Source organism: Lonchura striata, chromosome 3, assembly GCF_050655825.1.
Source record: "Lonchura striata isolate lonStrDom1 chromosome 3, ASM5065582v1, whole genome shotgun sequence".
Classification (NCBI taxonomy): domain Eukaryota; kingdom Metazoa; phylum Chordata; class Aves; order Passeriformes; family Estrildidae; genus Lonchura; species Lonchura striata.
Window position 1 is genome coordinate 78,539,066 of NC_140705.1, and position 23,611 is coordinate 78,562,676.

The 23,611-nt window shown below is 35.6% G+C and overlaps 1 protein-coding gene across 3 annotated transcripts in view; it reads left to right on the top strand.

Moving 5' to 3' along the window:
- The window catches only part of PRKN (parkin RBR E3 ubiquitin protein ligase), a 693,458-nt gene that overhangs the window by 571,137 nt on the left and 98,710 nt on the right, over positions 1 to 23,611 (top strand). For 2 of the 3 annotated variants that reach the window (XM_021544140.3, XM_085576857.1), the window contains one exon: positions 3,861 to 4,010. In XM_021544140.3, coding sequence (XP_021399815.3) covers positions 3,861 to 4,010 — 150 coding nt within the window. Of the gene's footprint in view, positions 1 to 3,860; positions 4,011 to 16,015; positions 23,472 to 23,611 lie in introns of those variants that run through there. The other variant, XM_085576858.1, reaches the window with a different exon arrangement.

The window sequence follows — 23,611 nt, forward strand, 5'->3', positions numbered from 1 at the left end:
TGCTTTGTCTGGAAGCTGCTTTCTCACATCTGATGGCTGGTGATTTCTGTTTAATTTTATGCCACTTATTACCATAGCATTTGACGTTCTCATGACTATTAATGGATTTTGCCTCTTAATAGTACATTGAAATCAGCAAGTATCATTCTTCCTGTTTATAAATGGGGAACTGATGATAAGCATAGATTAAATTACTTATGTGAAAGCCACAGGATGGCTGTACTGCTGCCAGGAATGAAATTAGGTGCCACGAATGCCAGTTCCATCAAGTTTCCCATAGATTATACTTTGTGAGAGGTTTTTCCTTAAAATAATTGGAGACACTTCCCTCCTTATAGCATGCAGAACAACTGTACACATGATGAGTTCATCTCTAAATAGGAGGCACACTGATAAAAACTGAGTAGTTGATACTGTGAAATACTTTGAATGGACAGAAGAGTTAGATTCACCTTTCAGTGACAGCTCTTTATGTGTTAGATATCTAACCTAAGTTAGTTTTCTCAGCTTCAACTACAGCACTTCCATAGGGTGATTGATCTTACCTATCTTAGACATCATGTGTATGTCAGGATAAATGCCCTTCTTGAGATCTTATTTCTGCTCATTCACTTGGAGCCTTGTCTAGGCTAGATGTTTAATTTTAGATGAGCTAAAATTTCTGTGAGGTGGTTCACAGTCTAAGCTATTTAGATACCTAAACCTTGGTTTTAAAAATAGCTTAGGGCAGGTGAGTTAGAATCATTGGAACTAAACCAGCTATTGTAAGAGCCACCTAATTTCAGGTGACATTATCTAGGAAGTTGTCTAATTTCTCATTATCTTTGAAAAAGACAGGGCACTTGAGCTCTCAGTTCGTATGCAGATGTACAAATCTAAGGAGTAAAGATGAATTGCATCCCATCTCTCCTGTTGATTATAAAAGAAGTCTTCACAGCCTGTGCAACTATAGGCATCATCACTGTGGAAATTAAAACTAAATTAAATGAATTCTACATTAGGTCTTCAGTTAAGAGGTGAAGTAAACCAGTGGGTGTTGTGTGCTGTAGTATCCTTATACTTAAGTCTCATTCAGACATATGTCTCATTCAGACATATGATCAAAACACATCATGGGCTCCAAAGACATTTAAGGGCTCCTGAAAATTGACTTGATTAATGGATGTTGGTTACATGAGTCCAGTATGATATGTATGACTATGGTGTATAGGAAAAAATGTCTTTAATAGATATGGTCTATCACTATATGCAAATAGTTAATTAATAATTCAGGACAATAGTTTTGGTCCTGTACAATTTTTTATAAATGCACCCTTAATATAAAGTGAGTAATTTTGTTTCACATCACTGAATAAAGAATATAAATCCACATACATTGTGTAGATTTTGCTATGGCAGCAAACATGTGTATGTTCTGCTACTTTGTGTTTCAGTTGGTTGCTGGGTTTTAATTGAGCAGGACACAAGGAAAGAGAAATTGGAAAATGACATAAATGTATCTGGACTTTGAAGGTAGAAAACTGGCTGGTAACTAGATATCAAGATATGCAAATGAATTTAGCAGGATCTTTTCTGGATCATTTTTCTGGCTGTTATAGTATGAAAATCACTGGGGAGGGTGCCATACCGATTTGGAATGAGTCCTGTGCTGAACCAGTATAAAATGTTAAATTTGTTGGACAGAAAACAATGTTGTTGTCCACCTTGCCTGTAGGTAAACTGGACATTTACATTCTGTATCTCTCCCTAACAAGATAAATTAAAAAAAAAATAATAAAAAAAGGAAATTAGGGGAATCTCTTCATGTCCTTTTAGGTGAAGTCAATGGCTGGAATGCATATTCTTTTTTTTCTACTGAGAATTTTTAATGTAAATGCTGACAGAACCTCAGCTACAGTGTCACTGGTGTTTGCCTTCTTAATGAGAAGCTGTTAACAATCCCACATGCAGCACAAAGTTCCCTCTTAATAGGATAAGACAATCACCATCCTCACCTTTCAGGTCCAGTCTGCACTGAAGATAAATTAGGCTGCTAGAGAGTTTTGGAACTATGGTTACCTATATTTCTATAAAGGCCAGCAAAATGACTCGGAGCACTCAACACGTATATAGTGGACGGATCACAAAGCTTTCTGAAAATTGAAAGCATCCAATGTTAAATACTTATGGCATTACTCTGGGTTCAAGCATAATAACTTACTGAGCCCCCACATTCAAGGAGGCTGCAGACATGTCTTGCACATTTCTCAAAATACTATTATTTTCCAAATACAAGATTCTTAAATCAGAATTTCATTCATACACTGAAAGATATTTTGAAATCTTGTTGTCCTTTAGATTTTGCTTTTCTTTTCAGAGGGTGTTTAGATTTTTTGTTAATTTACAAAGTTGGATACTTTAAGTTTGGGTTGATTTTTTTTCTGTGATGCAAACTTTTGTAACTATATGTTACAGTCTTTTAAGAACTCTAATATTATTTTAAGAAGCCAGTTTAACCAGACATATTATGACAGCATTTGCAGAAGAATCTTCTGAAATGTACCCAATAGATGTAGAGCTTTCTTTGTAATTTACAATTCTTTTTTCTATGCTGTGTGTATGAGGTGTTGGTGTATGAGGTCCTAAAACTTCCATTTTCCTCTAAAGATTTCTTTGGAGGGGGGTGTAAATTGCAGAAATAATTTTTTTTTTGCTATCATCCTAAAAAAGGGAACAGGATTTTCATGAACCATTATGGGATAAAATCTTATGAAGCACTAAATATTGTTGTGAGTGCTGTAACATAAAGTTCTATTTTGTTTTTTTAGCACACCATAAAGTCTACTCGCGGAGAAAATTCATACCTACTCCCTTCCTCTTTGGCCTTTTGGATTTGCCTGTTTTCTTTGGGGCTGTTAGGATCAAATGCTTTCATTTATTTCCTTCCACAGTAGAGCAGATTTATTGGTGAAACTGAAGCCTGGTTTACAGTGGTTATACAGCCACTGGTGTGGAACTGCACCAACACAGAACCCTAGAGTGGATGTGATTTACATGTACACAGCATGATTTGTACTAGCTCAGCTTACCTCTGGCTGAAAGCAGGGTAAATTAGACATGGGAAAGTTATTGCAGTGACATCAGTCATTTTAGAACAGGCATTTTTGTCAGTTAGCATACACTGAGCATGTTACTTAATATTGCTGTGTGTCAGTGTCCTCATTAAAATCGAGGCATTTCTGTGGCCTTTTAGGCTATCAGGATGGAATTAAATGAAAAGTGAAAAAGCTAAAGAAAATTTCATGGGAGACACAGGAAAAAAAATACATCTAGCATTGAAATAAATGCATGTAAGAGAGTTATTCTGCTGATCATTTAGTGATCAGATTGCTTTTAAAATAAAGTTGCCCAGGCAAATTTTTACAGCCCTTAAGGTCTAAAACATTACACTGCTTCTAGGTATAGATCCCTGAAGGGTTTTTGTGTGTTCTCATCAATCTGTATACAGAATTTTTCATTTCTCTTTTGGACTATTTTTATTATGTTTACAATATTTTATAGTAATATAAGTGTATTTTATGTTACTTACAGAAACAGTCTGCTGTTTTCTTGATTTTAGTATCTCACACATTCTTCTGGTGATGCAAATGGCTGTAAGCCAGAAAACTACGTGCATGGTGTGAGTTGGAGCAGAGTGACGCCCCATTTAATAACACTGCAGAGTTTTAGACTTTTGACAAATAACCTGAACTTAGCATGTGAGACATTAGGACAATTGACTGGGATAGAGTGGATGTGAGATAGAGACAAACTCAAATATTTGGGAGTTTTCTTTGCATGCTGCCCGGAGATTGACACCAGTGTGTTCTGTTGTGTTGCAGTACAATCGCTACCAGCGCTATGGGGCCGAGGAATGTGTGCTGCAGATGGGAGGAGTGCTGTGTCCAGCCCCCGGCTGTGGGGCAGGTCTGCTTCCTGAGCCAGGCCTGAGGAGAATCGTGTGTGAGCCAGGCAATGGAATAGGCTGTGGGGTAAGAACCTACATTTTCCTTCTAGTGATGTGGGAAATAATTTATATCGTACAACGAACGCTAAGACAGAGGGGGAGAATGTGGCTGGCTTTTTTATGTTTTCTGTCAGTGACTCTGAATTGCGTTTCCCACCAGAGTGGGTTAATGTAGCTCAATAAACAATTTAAATATAGGGCAATGGCTTAGGAATGATGATTTCATCATGTAGAATGTGTCCATTCTATATTTCTTTACTTTATTTGGTTTAAAAAGTTGCTGAATAGTTACAGTAAGAAATTGAACTGTGCAAATGAAAATCCAAATGCACTCTGATTTTCTTCTCCTAGAACTCAGCAAAAATGAACAGAATCTTAAGCAAACCATTCATTATCATATTAGTATTTTTTACAGAAAAAGGAGAGCTAGAATAGCCTGTTTGTGACACTGTAGTGATATTGCTTGTGCACGTTAAAATACATGATGAAAATAAATATAGAAATATATTTGCTTACTCATTAAAATTTCTTTTAAGCAAGGAGAATGAGCAATTAATGGTGGATTTATGGAAATCAAAATCAGATGAAACTTGAAAATACTTTTGCTAAGAAATCACATCATATAGACCATCAACATTTTTGGCAGTAGAAAAAAAGCAAGTACTTGACAAGAATCAAACTTTGTGGGAAACAGATATACATAGATATAAATCTATATATAACAGAACCTATTAAATGTTCAGTCAGAGTGACCAACTGGTGTTCGCACTATGTGACTCTTTCCATAGTTGGCATTACGGCAGAATTCCACGAACACTATGAGAGAAGATAAAATATATTTATTTGTCAAATACTCGGGTGCCCTTTCTGTTGTCTTTCATTTGGAAAATGCACTTTTTAGTGCAGTTCTGATATTGCCTAAACTGATACTGTAGAAGAATAATAGTTTGGTCAACTAGGAAGTCGCAGTAACTTGTCTTCTTTGAGTAGGTTAGCATCTGTCGACCTTGGTAAGACTTTCTATCTGTCCATGCAGTGGTGCATGTAAAACAGAGCACTGCCCAAATTCACTGAGCAGACATGGGGCTATAAAATAAAGCAGCATCTAGGAAAGTAATAAGAAACATGACTACATAAACAAAAGGGAATGCCTCTGGATTAACTATTAGGGATTGGTTAAAGAAGATAAAATCACAAGTAATTTTTATTCAGGTCTCTGCCAGGAAGTGATGAAAATCACATGGTATTTTGCAGCTTCATTCATCATCATTCTGAATCTGCAAATGCTGTGTAAATAAAGTGTATGTGGCGTAAAGGATTGATCTATTGCCTGGTTTAGCAAACGGCTCTGTTTCCATCTAAGGACTCTGCACTGGGCTTGGTAGTGATCAAATCTACAGCCCTGAGTGTAAGCTCACCCTTTGTTTTGAATTATGTGACGTCTTGAGCATTACAGGGTACAATTCACTTAGGCTGAAATGAGAAGTAGGAGGCTGGTCTGGAAGCCAAATTTTGGTAACAGTTAGGCTCTTCCTCAGAATCCATAATGAAATAAAATAAAAATATATGCATTTGAAACTTTCTTTGCACCCTAAAAAATGGTAACCTCAAGGAGGATTTGTCACAGACTTCCTGTGGTGAGGGTCCTAGCACTGAAATCAAATGCTGATGATAAAGTTGGCTAAAGGTAAAGATGCACCTGCAAGGACACCAAGACAGCTAGAAAAGCTATTTATTTTTGCCCTGTTTTATGAAGTCATGTTCAGTGCTTCCTATTCTTAAACTGTGATGTGGTTTTTCCCAGTCAAAACCTGACCTTTTTCAGTGTGAAGGCCGTCCACTAATTTTTATGGAATCTAGAAAGATCCATTTTAGAGCTCAGTATTCCCTTATGAGTGTGTGCATGATTTACAAGCTCAAAGAAAGGCCCAAGATGAAGAATGTCTCTATTATCCATCTGAAAAGGACTGCAAAAGATGTCTTGCAATACTTAACCTGTACAGCTTAGATTAGAAATGCATTCCTTACTGAAGCTGGTAAGCAAAGAAATAAGGTAAGTAGTGTGAATCTGGAGATTCTTTTTTAATATCTACATCATTCTTAATGTAGCGTCTCTTTTAGGGTGTTTGAACCTCCATCTTTGGTTGGATTTCTCATTGATAACAGCAGAAGTTATATCCAACATCAGTGGTCTGTTACTTACACAAAAGCCCTTGCAGAGAAATAATTGCCTATTGAACAGAACAAATTGGTTGTTCAGGTCTGAATTGGCATGTTAGAGTAGCTAACAACTGTCACGTAGCTGAAGATTTTGATTTACGGTTGAAATTACTCAGGGGAGCAAGGAAGGACATGTGGTCAAGAGGAAGTCAAGACAGTGAATGAGAAGGGGTTTCATCAGCCATTTTAGAAAAGCAAAGAAACCAAAAAGAGAATAAGCTAGCCACGAGGTAATGAAGCAATATAAATATCCTGATATTTAGAATAAGAGAATAAGGTAGGCACTAGGTAATGAAGCAAAATAAATATTCTGATATTCAGAGGGATAACTGTGTGAGGCAGTCACAAGCATATAAGGAAAAAACTGAAGGAATAATGAAAAATGAAGAGGTGACTGTGCCAGGCTAGGATGCAGACCTTTTGGATTCCTTGGTGTCTTACTCTGTTACATGGCATGAGGAACTAAAATTTCGTTTGCAGAGGAACTGCCATTGGTATCAAAGGTAAATGTGAATCTCCAGGAGAATGCATATAGTTTGCTAAAAGGGCCTTCGGTATCATTAAAAGATGGATTTTGCTTTGTCTCAGGAAACTTGGAAACAACATGCAGGGCCTAGAAACAGTCTGGTAAATGCCTACACAGAACTGTACCAAAAAGATGAAGAAAGAGGTTTAAATGTAAGCATCCCCATATGTACCCTCTGCAGACAGGCATGGCTATCCATTCAGGCTTTCAGGGAAAAAAAAAAAAAAAAGAGAGAGAGAGAGAGAAAAGGTTTATTTTGACTGAATAGAAGCATGCAGATATCCTCTTAATGATTATGGGTAGTCCTCACCTAAAGCCATATTGTGCTACCACTGACTGACTCTACTGATGTCTAATCTTTCATATTTTTTTTTATTCACCATAAACTTACTAATTCATTTCCTAAAATATTACCATTATAGACTATTCTACCTTCATTACTATGCATCAGACTTATGTTACTAACTTCTATTGCTCAGCTATAAAATCCTGACATATTTAATACTGGAAAACAGCAACAAAATATAGTAGATAGTACATATTGTACCAGCTGGCCTAGGTACAGGAAAAGCTGTGGTAAACAGGACATACAAAAGCTTTCATGAATAAAACATTTTTGTCTTGTTTTATATTATACTGGCATATTATTTACTACACATTAAAGAAGCTTGGAGTTAAAAAAAGGTTAGAATGGATCTTCAAAAGGAAAAATACAACTTGTTTGTTAAGAAGTGCCTTGCTTTCTACACATACAGCTCAGTTGCCTTGCAAAACCTTTCTTGTCAGTATCTGTCAGTGGGATGATAACTGACTGATGTGGAACTGCAGCCCAGATTTTGCTCCACAGTGGTACATTGTGCAGCAACAATGGTAAATGTTTTGCAGCATGCAATATCAGTTGACATATCCCTTGAAATGTGGTAAGAAGGGAGATATAGGAGAGTGGAGACAGAGCCTCTGCTGGTCTTTTCCCCTTGAGTTTATTCATTCCTGGCATAGCATATATAATCGGAAAGAAGAATGTATTTTCACAGACTGGCTGTTGTTTGATAATCCCTGGCTAGGAGACCGGACTCTTGAAGTTTCATTGAGATCCTGAGACCACTCTAAACTATATTAAGGTCTGGGTGACAGTTTTAAAGATCTTTGGAATAAGCTGTCCTAATTGATGTTTTTATGATTCTTCTTTGAGATCCCTTAATGTGAAACTCCAATCTGCAAGTGGGTATTCAAATGTAGTGTATTAAAAGCGCAATGACAAAGTAAATTTTATAGCTTTGCAAAGGGAGCAAAAAATTTGGGGTTATTTAATCTATTTTACATCGCATTTACTTTTCCATAAACATAGTGCATTGAAGAACATCAAGAGATGTGTTCCCATCTAGGACAGGTGAAATTTGATGGCTGCAGACTACAAGAGGTCCCTGAAAAAAAATCAATAGACATAAATACCATGTCTTCCTTATAAATAGAATTCCTAGGTTGTTGTATTACATAAAACAAAATCCCTAAGGCAACTTCAGTCTACCCAGCAATTTTTTCTCATTGATTTCTTCTTGTGTTCGTCTTCTATGACTAAGGAAGCACATGTCAAAAGCAATTGCACCATATTTGTAGGATTAATAATTGTCTGCCTTTTCAGTAAGCTTAATAGAATAGAGGACACTAAAGTAGTTACATGAGAAGTGCAATACATATTCCTGTTGTTTGCAAAGTTGGGTTTTTTTGTGATTCATCATCATGAGTTCATTCATGTTCTAGCAGACGTGTTTCATCTTCAGTAATGTCTTTATTGAACCAAGTGATTTGCATTTTCCCCAAATGATTGGGGAAGATCTTTTGTTTTGAGGAGACAAATGTGAATTATAAAAATTCCAAGCAATCAGTTCTTATCCACTTAATTCTGATAGTTCAAATGATGATTTTGTTAGTTGTGTATGTCCTTCTAAACTTCTGGAGTTGTTTCATTTAGGCTTTTATATGACAGTTGAAGTGCTATGCAAATGCACCTATACTTCCTCTGGAATCGAACCAACTTACAAATACTGTTTCATATATGTGAAAGTGCACAAGGGTTTTTGAAGTAAAAAACACCTGGAAGTTATAAATCTTTTATTGCAAAGTTCAATGCAATTCAGTTTCAATGCAATGCATTGTCATGATCAATATGGACTTCCTCTAATTCTGCTCTGATCAAAATGTTTAAAAGTCTAACCTCAAAGACTTTATCTGATCAAAATGTTTAAAAGTCTGATTAACCTCAAAGACTTTATTTTCAAATAAATATATAGGTCTAAATGTGTGGCTCAGAACATGTACTTTGTTTCTTTGTTAGTAGTACCAGGAAAATGTTCAATGTATATAAAGAGAAAATAGGCAACTTCTAAAATAATTTGAGATATAAAGGTAGTCAAGATGAGTAGTGGTAATTCAAGACAACCTTTGAAGGTACTTGCACTGAAAAAACTCTTTTCAATTTTATAATCATATTAATAATAGGTCATGGATGAAAAATGGCTGGACAATAGTCTGGATTTTTCCCTTAGTTTTAAGGTGGAAATGGAAGTTGAAGCAGAAGCAGAAAATAAAGTCTTCACAGTTTTGAAAAACAGGAGTAATTCAGAAAAGAAAAGACCTTGAGACCTTTGTATCATTTGCAAAACACTAAAATGGAAATAGGAGATTGCTGCTATCTAGTAGCTGTTGCAAAATTGAAGGGTTACTCCTTGTTATTACATTTCAGGTATCTGTCCTTGTTCTGTATGTCATTAAATTTTTGCTTTTAAGATAATTCACCAGAAAGGTGTGACCATGGAAAAGGTAATAGCTGAAGATATTGCTGCAATTATGAAACCAACTCACAGCAGGAGTGTTTCATAATATTGTATAGGGAGTGTTTTCAATGGGAATGAAAATGAGACAGACATTTTCTATTATTGCTAAATGTTGAGTTCTAGCACTGCACCACAAGCTCTAAGTAGTAATCATGTATTGCTTTCTTCTATTGAGTGGGCACTCTAGCCTTTAGAAAGTGGAATTCCATCTTGTTGACACATTATGCTTCAGTCACTGAGCAAGTTGCTCAACTGCTAAAATATGACAGGCTGACCAGAATTCTTTTTGGATTTGGGGGGGGAGGGGGGGGGGTACTGTTTTACATAGATTAAAATTAACTGTAAAAGCATGAGGCTTTTTAAGATGTAGAATGTTAATGTTGTAATAAAGTGCTTACTGCAGAATTGCACACTGCAATTAACCAGCTATGTATTAATGCCAAGGTGCATTATTTCCATTGCCCATGTCCTGCAGCACAGAGCAATTCATAAATCTGATATGAAATTCAGCTGTAAGCAGTGAGTGGATAAAGCAATCTGGAGAATGTGTCCATTTTTAATAATATGGATCACATTAGTTCACAGGACTAGCAAAAGAAAATAAATACTTTTTTTTTTGCTTGCACTTGGTTTAATAGTGGAATAACTGCTTTTTCTTTTACATCCAAAATCATTAAATATTAGCTAGAAAAATACATTTAGAAAATATTCAAGTCTCTTCCATTCTATGTGAGCTGAAACTGAAATTTCATTAGTTTCATCTGCTAGATGTCCAGAATACTATGGGATGACTTATATAATTTGATAAAATTCTATATCCCTTGATTTATGTAGGGTATAGCTTTTACCTGACTTCTGCATCATGTAGACATCTGGAAGATGGCTTTGTACTTACACATTGCAGATTGAAAGTGCAGTGTCTTCAGTTGTTTTTGCTTGACTTATTATTCTGTGGCCTACTTGGTAAAATTTAAAATGATTTAAAATCTGTCATATGTGTTCTAAGACAGGATCAAGGAAGCAGAGAAAACAGGTAGTTACCCAAAAGAGAATTCAAGATTATGTTCCCTGTAATCTAGAGAGATCACAGATATAAGAATAACACTGTATTTGAGTCAGGGAAATTGTATTAGAGAAAACAAGGATAAAATCAAATTCTTGCATGTAAAGATAAGTCTAAACTGGACACACAGACCTAGGAACTAGAGAGGATAAAACTGATGTCTGTCAATGTAAACCAGCTCAGACTGGGATTTGTAACAATAGTTTTACAGAAGAAAAATGCTCCAACTTTAACCAATTTGTCTGAAATAGGAATGAGCTACAGTTGCAAGCATATGAGACCCATTTTAAATTGAGTGGTGAGATAAAATAGCAGGTGGGTTTAAAAATCACATTGGTAGTTGATTTTAGGATTTATCAGCTGACTCTTAGTCCTTGTAAACTGTTAGATCAGAGAATCCCCTGAAAGGGTGCAAGGGATTTTCATATTAGGGATACCAAACTGGGATTTGGGATACAAGTTAGGGATACTCAACTTTGTCACTTTTTCAGTATTTAGATTCCAGAGCCAAAGATGCCTGGGCTTCCATTTTCTTCACCTGTGAGAGAGAACAGCATTTTACAGTAGATGCAATGCAAAAATGTGCATTATTTAATATCCATGCCTTACCCTAAACTGATTTTAGCACATGGATGTGAAAAAAGACTTAAAAAAAAAATGTACCTTCTCTGGAGAGATTCCTGCTTTTAGGTGCCCATTGAGTGTATCATGCTGTCATGCTCAGGTCAGGATAAATTGATCACTGAATTTTAAGGAAAGTCAAAACTTTCTCTCAGGGCTTATTGTCAGAGACTTGATATTCTGTGCCAGAGTTGGTGAATGAGCTAAATACAATCTCCAGGAATTTAGGGGGCACTTCTCACCTAGAAATTCCTTGCTATTTGAAGAACCACAGGCTTCGATGACATCTTTGTCTATTTTGGACTCTGCCTGTGGCACAGCACAGTTTAGTCTCTTGACAACTGAAGTGCTCTTGTCTAATTAAAGTAATTTGGCTCCATGTAGCAGTATCTGGATGATGTTTAATGGCTTATGATGCTCAGAATATTATATTAGATGAACTCATAATTTTATCTAGTCTTAAGTACAATGGAAGTTTATTACTGGAGAGAACTTGCAACTACTTTTTTCTTACTACTCCTCTCCTCTTCAGCAAAGTGACTAGAAATGTGTGTGACAGGGTATTATCATGAGGCCCATCAGAAAAGACACGGAGTGCAAAAATCAATAAGGAAAATTAAATTGTTAATGGGATTTGCTAGTTAATTCTGCAGGTATGAAAAACAGAGCTCTGTATTCTATCTTCATATTTCACTGACATACAGGATAAGATTGTTCTCCTTCATTTTATAGAAAGAAACACTTTGCACATGATAGAAAAGTGTAGCCATTTTAAATCAATCTGTATTTCCTTCAGCTAGTAGATGAAAAAGTCCTGGTTATAGCAGCCTGTCCCAGACCACAAGAGGTGCCTGAGCTTTCTTGCTTATATATACTGACTACAGTTTCATAATCAGTAAGAGAAGTATAAATTAATTTGTAAATTATCAAAACTAGGTGTTAGTGGAAGATTTGATATGAATAAAGAGATCTATCACTGAATCACTGAAGAGGAAACAATAATGCAATCAGGATAGGATATGCTGCTTGAGAATGGCAGACACCAAGGGCAGGATTCTAATTGTGCAAGAGGATTATTTGAGCAATCTTCTAAAAAATTTCTGTATTTGAACAGGAAAGAGAAACGTGGACTGAATGCAGAAAATCACTTATAAATGAAAAGGAAAATAAATATGAATCAAATAAGCTTATTTATTGCCTTTTATATGAAGTTTCATATGAAGGTCACCTGAGGCACTTAGCAGTGTATTATTACATTATTGTAAAAAAGCAAGAGGTGCTTAATCAATGCAAAATGATGGAGTAAAGAGCTAGGACCAGAACAATAGGACTTTAGATTAAAATGAATCTATTGACGGGCATTTTTAGCTTAGCCAGGATAAAAATTCAAAGTTCTGAATGTTAAAGAAGAATTGTCCTCATTATGTGTCTGGTATAATTCTAGCCTGTAGCCCAACTCAGAAGTAAATCATAAAATTCTTAAAGTAAGCAGCTCACACAGATGCTGAAAAACCATGTATTTCTACTGCTTTTGTGGCACTTGTAGTCTTCATGTTGTTGGATGTCAGAGTAAAAAGTGTAATAGAGATTTGGGGTTTAAGTCTATTTGGTGTAAGTAGAAACATGAAAACCAGCAGTTTGTGTCTGTTTGGAGCTTACAAATAATGACATATATTTTTACTAAAAGGACTACCCTCAATTAAAAATGTTTGCAAGTTTTTGTATTTCTTTATTAGCAGATCAAAGAAATGCCCAAAGAATATATTTCTCAACTTTACTTTGACTCTGGAAATACATAAAATCTCTGTTGATCAGCCAAGGTGCTACAGCACCATTTTTTATGTGGAGTGCATAAAATGGTAGCTTAGTGAGACTATGAAAGTCTTTGTGATAAAATACAGAGTACAAGCATACCATAGGGATGGTATTGTGCACGGACATTTTCCTGAAGAATATTTCTTTTGTGATGACAAACAAGATACTGTGCAAAGCTTCCCAGTGCTACTTGTGGATTTACAGTTGTATGGGGTTTCTCACTGGATTGTTAAGGAAAAGCTTTTTCAAACACATTACAGTTACAATAATATGTTGGTGGAATGAAGCAAAGCTTGTCATTTCACCAGTACAAGAGAAATGTTTATTTTCCTTTGCACATGTTGCATTGCTTCTATGTACTATAGAGAATCCAGATTGACTGGACACTGTAATGCATCTCTTTGGACTATGCCCCATGAAGAGTGGGGTGAAACTGGCATTAAAAATATTTAAAGTATAGCTAAATGTAGTTCTCATACAAAAATTAATACCTTTTTAAAATAAAATTAAGTAGAACAGAGTTATTCTGAGATCAATTCCCTCACCAGTATTGTTTCAGTAAGTTATTTAATAATGATGTCACGTGCAAAACTTAATTATTTCAAAACTATTTCAAAGAGATAGCAAAGCCACCATTCCACAATCAAAGCTGATTTTGAAGTGCTGAAACAAAGCTGATTTTCAATTATCAGAGTCGGAAAAAAGCATCTGAAAACTGTCCTGATTGCTGCAAACTTGCAGTCTTTTTAAGTTGGTTAACTCAAAACAAATAGATAATGCTTGTGAAGCTTCAAACAAAAACCCCCTTCTAACAAAGCATAAAAAACACTCAGCCTAAAAGAGAATATCTGGGTAAAGTTATAAGCTTCTGAAAGTGAGTTTAGAATAGAAGTTGCATCTCAACTTTAACAATTGTATTAAGGTCACTAAGCTATAAAAAAGGGAGTAAAGAAAATGTTGCAAAGTCAAGGGCAAGGTATGAAAATAAAATAAAATGAAAATATAATGACCATATTAAATAAAAGATATCCCTTACACAATAATATTATTCTGAATGAAAAGCAAGGACATAGATTTGGAGAACAGTGACCAACTGCAATTCAGTGAGAAATAATAGAAAACCAGAATGCAGTATGTGCCCATAAAATCCTCATGAGAGAGAGAAGTAAAAATTCTGATAAGGGTAATAAAATATGTCTTTGACTGGAGGCCTTGACTAAGGGCAGAAAATCATGGGTGGATAACCAAGACACAGTTAACTCCATTTTATCCTTATATTCCACAAAAATTAAATAATTCATGCCACTGATTTTTTTTTTCAAAAGCTCTCACATTATACTGGCTGACAATCACTACCATGATAGCCAATCTATTCTACTGACACTTATGAGGAATAAGTGAAGGGACAAAGAGAAAGGCTTAAAGGTACTGGTGGCTCACTTGTTGAGACTAAATTGAATGAGCAGTAAAATAGGGTGGTAAAACTAGGCGTTGTTTCCCTTAAGAAATATTAAATAGCAGTAACAAATTTTGTATAAAGCTCTGTTATTTTTATACCAGTGAAAACGCTCACGTATGTAAAATCAAATAATGACATTGATAAGTCTCATGCACACCTGCAATTGTTGTATTAAAAGGTATTGAAGTTCAGACCACCAGTGTAAAGCCAGTGTTTGTTATTAAATATAGTCAATACAGTCCGCAAACCAAAAACAGGTATGAGGCACAGTACTACAGTATTCTCATATATAAAGAAAGCTTTGTTTTCTACTTCCTTGTCCCTTCAATTTAAAGTTAATGTATATTTTATTCCTTTGTTTTATTTAGGGAGCTTCTTTTAGGTCTCTTAAACATGCTTTTTGAAATTCCTTAGTTTTTATTGTAAGGATACTTTTGTTAAAATCTAATTAAGTATCATTCTGAAAAAAAAAAAACCCAAAATAGACAAATAGGTGGATATACCAGTTGTTGGCATAGACTTTCAATGAGATTTGACCTAAATCAGAAAGCTGAAAACTTAAAAACCACCAGGGATCAAAACTGGTAACACACTGGAGTCAGAGGAGGAGTAAACAGGAAAGTGAGGTCAGGCTTTAGGTGAGGTCTGAGAAGACAAGGTGGGAACTTTACTCCAAACTCTCACCTATGCCCCAATATATTCACTCCTTTTACTTGACTCGAAGCGTGAGAGGAATGTGCTCCTCCATTTTATGGAAACAGCCTGGAAGGAAACAGCAGCATTAACTTGCCTCCTCTGCTGAGAGCTGTGACCTTATGTGAGGTGGTACCACACCTCTGGTTGGTTGTTTGATCCCTAGTAAGCAGGCTGAGATGGAGAATAGCAGATAGTAAGGGGGATGGGTTCTCCAGAGATCCCAAGCAGGGGCTAAAAGTGTGTATTGTCTAAAGAAAACCTAGAATTTGTTACATCTTTTGCTGAGTGAAAAAGATGTATTCCTGGCATAAAGGAATAAAAGTATAGATGGGAGTATGTGTGCCTTGGCTGCGTGTATTCAGAATTATGTGGAAACAACCTCTCAAACCTTTGTAGAAAAGAACAGGGAATTGAGATGGTTACAGTAACCTGAGCTAGTGGGTGACATCCCTACCCATGGCAGGGGGATTGGAACTAGATGATCTTTAATGTCCCCCCCAAGCCTCCCCATTCTCTGATCTCATGAATTTTGTGTGGAAGTTGTGGTACACAGGTGGGAAAGGAGCAGGAAATGACTGCAGGTTTGTACAGAGTGAGGAGTCTGTTTAGTGAGTGAAAGCTTCACAAAGATGTGTGAGCATCAATTGTATAAAGAGTGCCCTAGCCACTTGACCGTGATATTTTACATGAGTTCCTGGGTATTGCAGAATTTTTTTGTGGATGTATATTGATTGGATACCAAATTTTGTGTTTGCAAGTATCTACATCATATTTTAAAATCCTTCTATGCCAACAGAAAGTTTTTTCTGGACCTGAATTATTTACCTAAAGTTATTTGGGAAAATGTTTTGGATTTGGAGATGGAAAAAATGTAGCTGCCAAACAATAGCATTGCTCTGAACTAGAAACACACCATATCCTGCTATGAGAAGAGTGACAACAACTGGTAATTGGTGAGTTAAATAAATCAAAGAGGAAAAAAACTGTACAATAAATGTACTATGCAATAATAGCTTTTATATGCTACCGTGGTTCTCACCAGTGAAGTTTTCATAAAATGCATCACAAGCTTTCAGTGCTCAGGGAAACACATTAGTGTTTTTGAATTGTTATTATAAGCCATGCAAATAGTGTTTGTCCCTGTGGGGTGTGACATTAATTATTAGCAAAGATCTCTTGCATGATTTCAGTCCACACAGAATGAACAGTTCAGTCTTTATTTTCAGAGTATGACATATAACTATTTAAAACTGCATTAAAAAACATTTAACCCATGCAGAGTATTCCTGCTGAAGAGGCGACACATGGCAGAAATAAATTGCCCTAATAACATTTGCAAAAGTTTTGTGATTACAAAAATGTTATCAGTGCAATTCAAGCATATTCCCCTTCATTATGCTTCAGAAAAAACTGTATTTAAATTCTTTCATATGAATGACCAGTGGTCAATTCCTGAAATACAAAAAGGTTGAATCTTTTAGAGATAGATTTTTTTTTTTAGAATAAGTCCCCTAGACAAAAGCAAACAAATCAATCAAACGAAACATACTTCTGGAAAATAGGCAAGAGGAAAACAGTGACACCTGAAAGTTAGGACTAAGCATTCTTGTCTAACTAGTAAGAAATCAGTTCTAAGCAGAAAAAAGGAGCTGACAAGTCAGTCAAGAAATCATAAAGTCATAATGCTAAATTATCTCAATGTAAAGGAGGATTAGGAAGGCTAAGGAGAGACCAACTTGCTTGGACAATTAATCTTTTTATGACCTGAAAAGCAAGAAAGAAATAAATGCAAAATGTAAGCAGGTTGTATCATTTTGAACAGCTAGAAAAACAAAAGAAACACAGGGGCAGTCAGAAAATGCAAGGTACAAAATAAAATATTTTTAATAGGAAATCTATCAAATAGTATTCAGAAGTCTTTCCATGAAGAAGTGAAACAGTAACATGAAAGATAAGGAAGCTTTTAGTTGGCTTCTTACTGAGAGGCATCTGTATCATTAAAATGCTTCAAGAAGGCAAAAGTGTTTACTTTTATGTTTAAATCTAAATTTAAAAGGTCATGCCTGCTTAGATGGTTAGAAGACCTAAAACCAGTAAAACAGAATTCAAAATACCCACTATAGTGGAGAAAGGGCAGCATAAAGACATGTTTTCAAATGCACTTCACTTGATGAAATTTTTTCTTATAGGAATAGCTGAAGAAAATCCAGAGTATTAGTCATCACCTCTAACAATAGGATAGGAAAGATTTTGCAAAAGGCAAAAGCATGAAATCTAAGTCTAAAAAGAGAAAAAAACACCATAATCTGAGATTTACAGACAAGCGGTTTTAACTTGAATTCCTGAGGAGAAAATGTAGCAAATAATTTAACTACTAGTAATAAGAAAGAGGACAGGAAGATAGTCTCAGGAAGTGTGGGCTTAGCAAGAGTTTATCACAACAATCTAATGTACTTTGCCAGAGTAACAGGAGTTCTGGGTAGGAGAGAAGTAGATGATAAACAAAACAGATAGTTTTCTGTATTTAATCCATCAAAGGTTCTTACATTGTTTCATATAAAATACATAAAGGTGAACTAAGAATACAAGACTAGATAATTTCATTAGGTGTATATATAATTGCTTGGAAAGCTGTGTATAGATGATTTATCAGCATTTCACAATTAAAGCAGAGAGTTGCTTCAAATCTGTCCTGAGATTGATAGATTTTAATATTTTTTCTGATGTCTTGAAGAGTGATTATAGAGTAAGGTTATTAAATTTGCATAGGATATGTAGCAGGGGGACAGAAAACAGTTTGGAATTCAATAGCAATTCAGTCAGAATAAATGTAAAGTTTCTTATGTAGACAGGTGCAAACAACTGTATGTTAAGAGAAAAAAATGCATAGAGAGACAGTAACGGGGCAAAAGATGTTCTGGGTGTACAACCTGATCTTAAATCAGCAGTGTGGAAAAGAAAAATGCTGGACTGACATATATAAATCACAGCAATTATTTCTGCTAATCCAAAATAACACAGTAAGGGAACAAGAATGACAGCCCAGATTTTTTTTCTGATGTTATTATACAGTTGAGGCAGGAAGATGTCCATTTTAACATGCTTCTTATCCAAAAAAGGGGCTTTTTTCCTGGCCTCTTCCCATTCCTCTTGGTTTGGAAGATAAATTGCTGAGATGTGCCATCAACAACTTCTCCATAGCTGCTTGACTCTGCTCATTCCAATCTGTAGCAGACTCTGCTCTAGAAATACTGAGTCCCAAATACAAGCCAGCTGAAACAGATAAAAACTAATCAGTGCAATATTGCAGAATGCCGATATGCTGTCAGTGACTAACACACATAAACCTAAGGAGAGTTCATACCTACAGAGTCTTTCTAAATACTGATTTACAGAAAGCCAGTCCTAGCTCAGAGTCACATTAGTTCTTTCACCACTCTTGTGAGTTCCCACTGCCAGGATTTGATTAGATAATCTTTTTTCCTTCAAATAGCTAGCTGCTTATGAAATGGCACTGCTGATGCTTCATGGTAACAAAGAATAAACTAGCCACCGTGTATAAAATCACTGTAGATGTTTTATGAGGAAGGGAACATTAAACTTAACCTTTAAAGAAAGAAATCTATCTAGTTCATATAGTCCACAGTTTCAGAGCTCTGAAATGTTTGATCCATATCCCAGTTCTTTGAACAGTCTGGAAATGACACAGAAAAGTCTGCACTGTAACTGGTCCCATTCAGTAACTGATTTGGTTGAAAATGTTCATGGAAAATGTGGAATTTAAGGTATAGCACTGTAAAATGCAGGAAATTGTCCATCTTCCTGTTCTTTTTTCTAATAACAAAGGTCATTCACATGTTGTGCCACATAAATCTTGCAATTATTTTATTGTATTTCCCCTTGACTGCATATTAAAGTATGGAAGCAAGTCATCGTCACTGAGCTCCAGAAACCTTTTTATGCATGATAGTTCTTCAGAGCTATTTTCTCCTCTGTCCTTTGGACTAACTTGTTACTTGTAGGTGTCTTTCTCAGATTTAAAGATGCATGGCTGTGCTCTGGTGTGTGTGTGTAGGTGCATGTGGGTTTACCATGCCTTGAATTCTGTCATTTGTCTTGTGGTTTCACCCTTCCCTCCTTCCTTACCAAGTTCTATAATAAATACATTTGAGGTAAAGCCTCCAGAGCTGTTATCAAGCAAGTATTTAAATTTGTCTTTTTCAGCTATTTTTAACTAATTCTGTTTTAAAACAGAAAAATACTCTCAATTTTTTTAGGAAATTTAATATTTATCTTAAATCTTTTGGTAACAGTTAGATTCATTTAATTCCCTCTGTATTTTATTTGTAGTGTATTGATTCTTCAGCACTTAGCTATTCATGAGCATTTTTAGTTCTTGTGTGTATGTGTTCTTTTATCTTGCTTTGCGTATGGTTCCTTTTCTCACCTCGTACAATCCTCTGAAATGCAGCACTTACCTCAAGTCTTATTACTGTTTTTAAATAACTCTGTTCCTGCTGAATTAATTTCTAGAAGACCTTTTTTTCACAGTTTCCCCATTTCATCTCTTTATTAAGATTTATCTGTGAATTTATATGGAGGACAATACCTGTATACACACAATTCCGCAAAAGTTGCATTTTGGAATAACTGCAAGCACCAGAGAAGTCGTATTAATTTAAAGGAATTCCTGTAGTATAACTGTGTTCTCTATGGCATTTTACCAGCGATATTTTTATTTTGTGAATCACATAATCCTTTTCACAGATCCTACTTTTATTTTGGAATTCAATGAACGGTTGCAATGACATTTTTTCTTTTTTTTTCATGTATTGCTGCTTTTTATACTTCTGTTGCTAAAGCTTTCTATTTGAATATGTGGAAAAGACTAGTAAGGAAAAGTGTTAGGCTTTTAGGAGTGTTCATATCTGAGTCTCCTTCTCATGTGAGGCTTATTCAAAATAGTCTCTTAAACCAGATAAAACAAATTTGGCAATCAAGTTCAGTCACACCTTTTATTTAAGCTGGTTTTATATTAAAAGTATAGGATTTTATGCCATAGCCAAAGGGAAGTTATCATAAACAGAAGTTTAAGAAATTCTTGAATGACAGCAGTCAGAATAGAAAATGTAATTTTTCAAAGTTTCTTCAATAATTAAAGAAGGTGTTTTTGTACATATGCATAGATGATACCTGTAAACAGTTGATAGAAATTGCATGGAAATATCAAGAGCAGAAAAACCCCTTTATCTTACTGATACCAGAACAACTAATCTCATTATAAGCTGGAAGTGTATTTAGGAATGGAGTAAAATTCTTAGATTTTGTATTGACTCATACATTTGACTATGCCTAGAAAAGCATATCAAAGCATGTGTTTTTATCAAAAATCTGAAAATATTTTCATTTGGTATTGAAAGGATGGTTGTGTGGCTTGCAAGCAATATCCCCATAATATAAACTTAGCTTCTGAAAATAAGTGTTATTAATATTTAATGGCATTATGTCATGTTATGATTATTTCTGATGCAATAGCTGCCATTGATACTTTAAACCTGAATCATCAGGCAAATGGCAAACAGTAATGGGAATCTTAGGTGGGAGTTATCTTTTCCCATAACATCACTTTTAGCATTGGCTACTTTCATTCTTCTGGACATCTCCTTTGTTTGATATTTTAAGCAGTTCATGGTAGTTCAAATTTCTTAATAATGGCAGCACCTCCTGACATGTAGCTTTTCACTCAACTGAGCAGCATCTTTTCTAGGGACTGATTAACAGTTCATATATGGCCTTCTTTAGATCTGATATCTCAGGACAAGTTTTGGAAAACTTCATCCCTTTTTACTGTTTTAAACCAGAAAATATCATATGGTGAAGAAAGGTGAAAATGGACATTAAAAAGCCAGCAATCCAACTTTCAAGCTTGCATTTTTATTTAAAGTTAATATTTTTTTTAAAGTAGCAAAGCCTACCCTTTCTGACCATGATAGGTAGAGTCAGATGAAGTAAGTAGCTTATCTAGTTCAGATGCACCAGCATGTAGCACAGTTTAACTGCAGCTGTCATGTCTTTAGAGCTTGTACTAAACTGCTTAGCATTTGATTGTGGATCAAGGAATTGAAATCAGTGACCAGTTAAGTGTGTAGTCAATAAGATTAAAGGAAAGGACTGGAATAATTTCTCAAGTTAACATTCTGGTGTTACTCATACAAGTGAGCTCTGTAAACAGCTACAAGGCACAAGATCATTCCACTAAAATACTATTCATTAAATTTAAAATTCCTTGTTTACATTATTAGAGAAATTCTGTCAACGTTTCTTTAAAATTTTCTGAATTATTTCATTTTTCAATGTGGGCCTGTCAGCAAAGGAAAGTGGAAGACTTTTCCTGATGTTGTGACTTGCTCTACCGCACATTTTGAGTAAGTGAGTACCACTTTGATTTGTTTACTCAGAGAGCTGTTTCATTCCATGTGCTTTGAAGCAAGGGTGAAAAAAACCTGGCAGTATCAGCTGTGTGTTTTTGTCTGTCACATATAGTGTCATTTTGAATGTGAAGATTAGTCAAGATTTGAGAAAATGGTAGTTGCTGCTTATCCTGGAATGTTTTAACAAGCAACTGATTGTTTTTGTTATACAAAACGACAATTTGAAGAACTGAGCAGAGCTCAGATAATAGAAAGCAAATGTCTAGACATTTCCCTACCAAGAAGGAAGTCGTTAGGTTTTATGACATAATTTCACAGGTGGTTAACTCTGTAGCCTCTAATATTTGGATTTTTTTTTTTTTTTTATTATTGTTCTCATATTCTTCATAATGCTTTGGGGCTTGGGGAAAGGGGGGTTTCTTCCAGTCACTGCTTCCACAAACCTGTATTCTCACTCTGCTCAACATCAATTCAAAGTTATAGAGTCCTGAATGACACCATCTGACTAACACATGTGACACATGGGAGACCAGAAACAGCTTCCTGCAGCCAAGCTACCAGTAGAGCCAGAGAATCACATTTTTAGCATTGCAGTCAACAATTATCTACATCCTCTTTCTTCTTAAGAGACAGCACAGGTCTCTTGCAACATATGTTGGCTGTGCAATAGGCTTGCAATGTATAGAGCCACCAGAACATCCAATCTTCTATTTTCTTGTTGTTTTGAATAAGAAAATTGTAAAAACAATAGAGAACTGTAATCAAAAGGGTCCCCTTTTCAATTATACTCCTGACAAAAGTGTTTGGCCCTCCCTTGCAGCTGCTGGTTTTGTCAGCGTAGGAGTTATCAAGACATCCTAGAGTTGCTCTGGGAACTGGCAAATTGCAAATCAAATAATGGTGCTGTTTCTGCTTGTACCACCTGCCTATGGAGCATAGAGGCACCAGTCAGAGGAGGAACCCTGGAGTATGTCCTCTGAAGAAAGAAGACAAAACTTACCCTCAGCACTTCTGTTAAACCCCTTTTCTGTTAAACCTGAGAAAATCTGAAATGGTTTATCTAGTATTGGTCAAGTTTTTCTCAGGGAGCAAATCTCCCTGTCATATCTTCCTGATCCTGGTTACATGTCTGGACATGTGATGTAACTCCACACTTGCACCAAGGAGCATGCACTGCTGTGCACAGGGGAACATTTTCAGAACACTGAGCCTGCACTGCTGATGGAAATGTTTTGAATATCTGTACTTGTGATAGTTTATCAGGGAATACTTCCTCTAAAGCATCCTTGATCAAGATATCTAGATAAGGGGTCATAACTTTCATTTATCATAGGATAAAGGAAAGACTTCTGTTTTCCATTTAGGACACACTTTCTCTTATAAACACCCCTAAGTCCCTTCCAACAGCCCTAAGTTTTTGACTTCCTTCTGAAACTGCCTTTCAAAGCAGTCTGACTGTAATGCCACTTAATCCTAAAACATCTTCCTCAGATTTTGAGGATATTTTCTTCCTAAATAAATAGTCAGAGTCAGAAAAAGTCTTGTTTTCCTCTTCATCTGATGATTCCACTATTCATCCTTCTCTTCCCAAATACATTCAAGCAATCATTGCTTCACAAAACTAATTAAGACTTGCAGGAAAGCAGGTGCTGGTAACCTAGGGGATTCCCAATCCTTGTTTCCAGATAGTTGTGGAGACCTTGCCCCACTGTAGCACACGTTGTTTTCAAAGTATGACAAGTTCACATCATTCTCTCCTAAAAATTTGCTACAGATTGCAATGAAAACTGGATTCTGAAAGAAAAAAAAAAAAAACACACACACATTTTAGATATTTTAAAAGCATTCACAATCAGAAAATACATACTAAAAGTTTCTATGCTCTCACTGTTTATCAATACTGTTACCCTGTTATGCTAGACAGCTGTCTGAACTGGCTACATTTTCGTTCTGAAATTCAC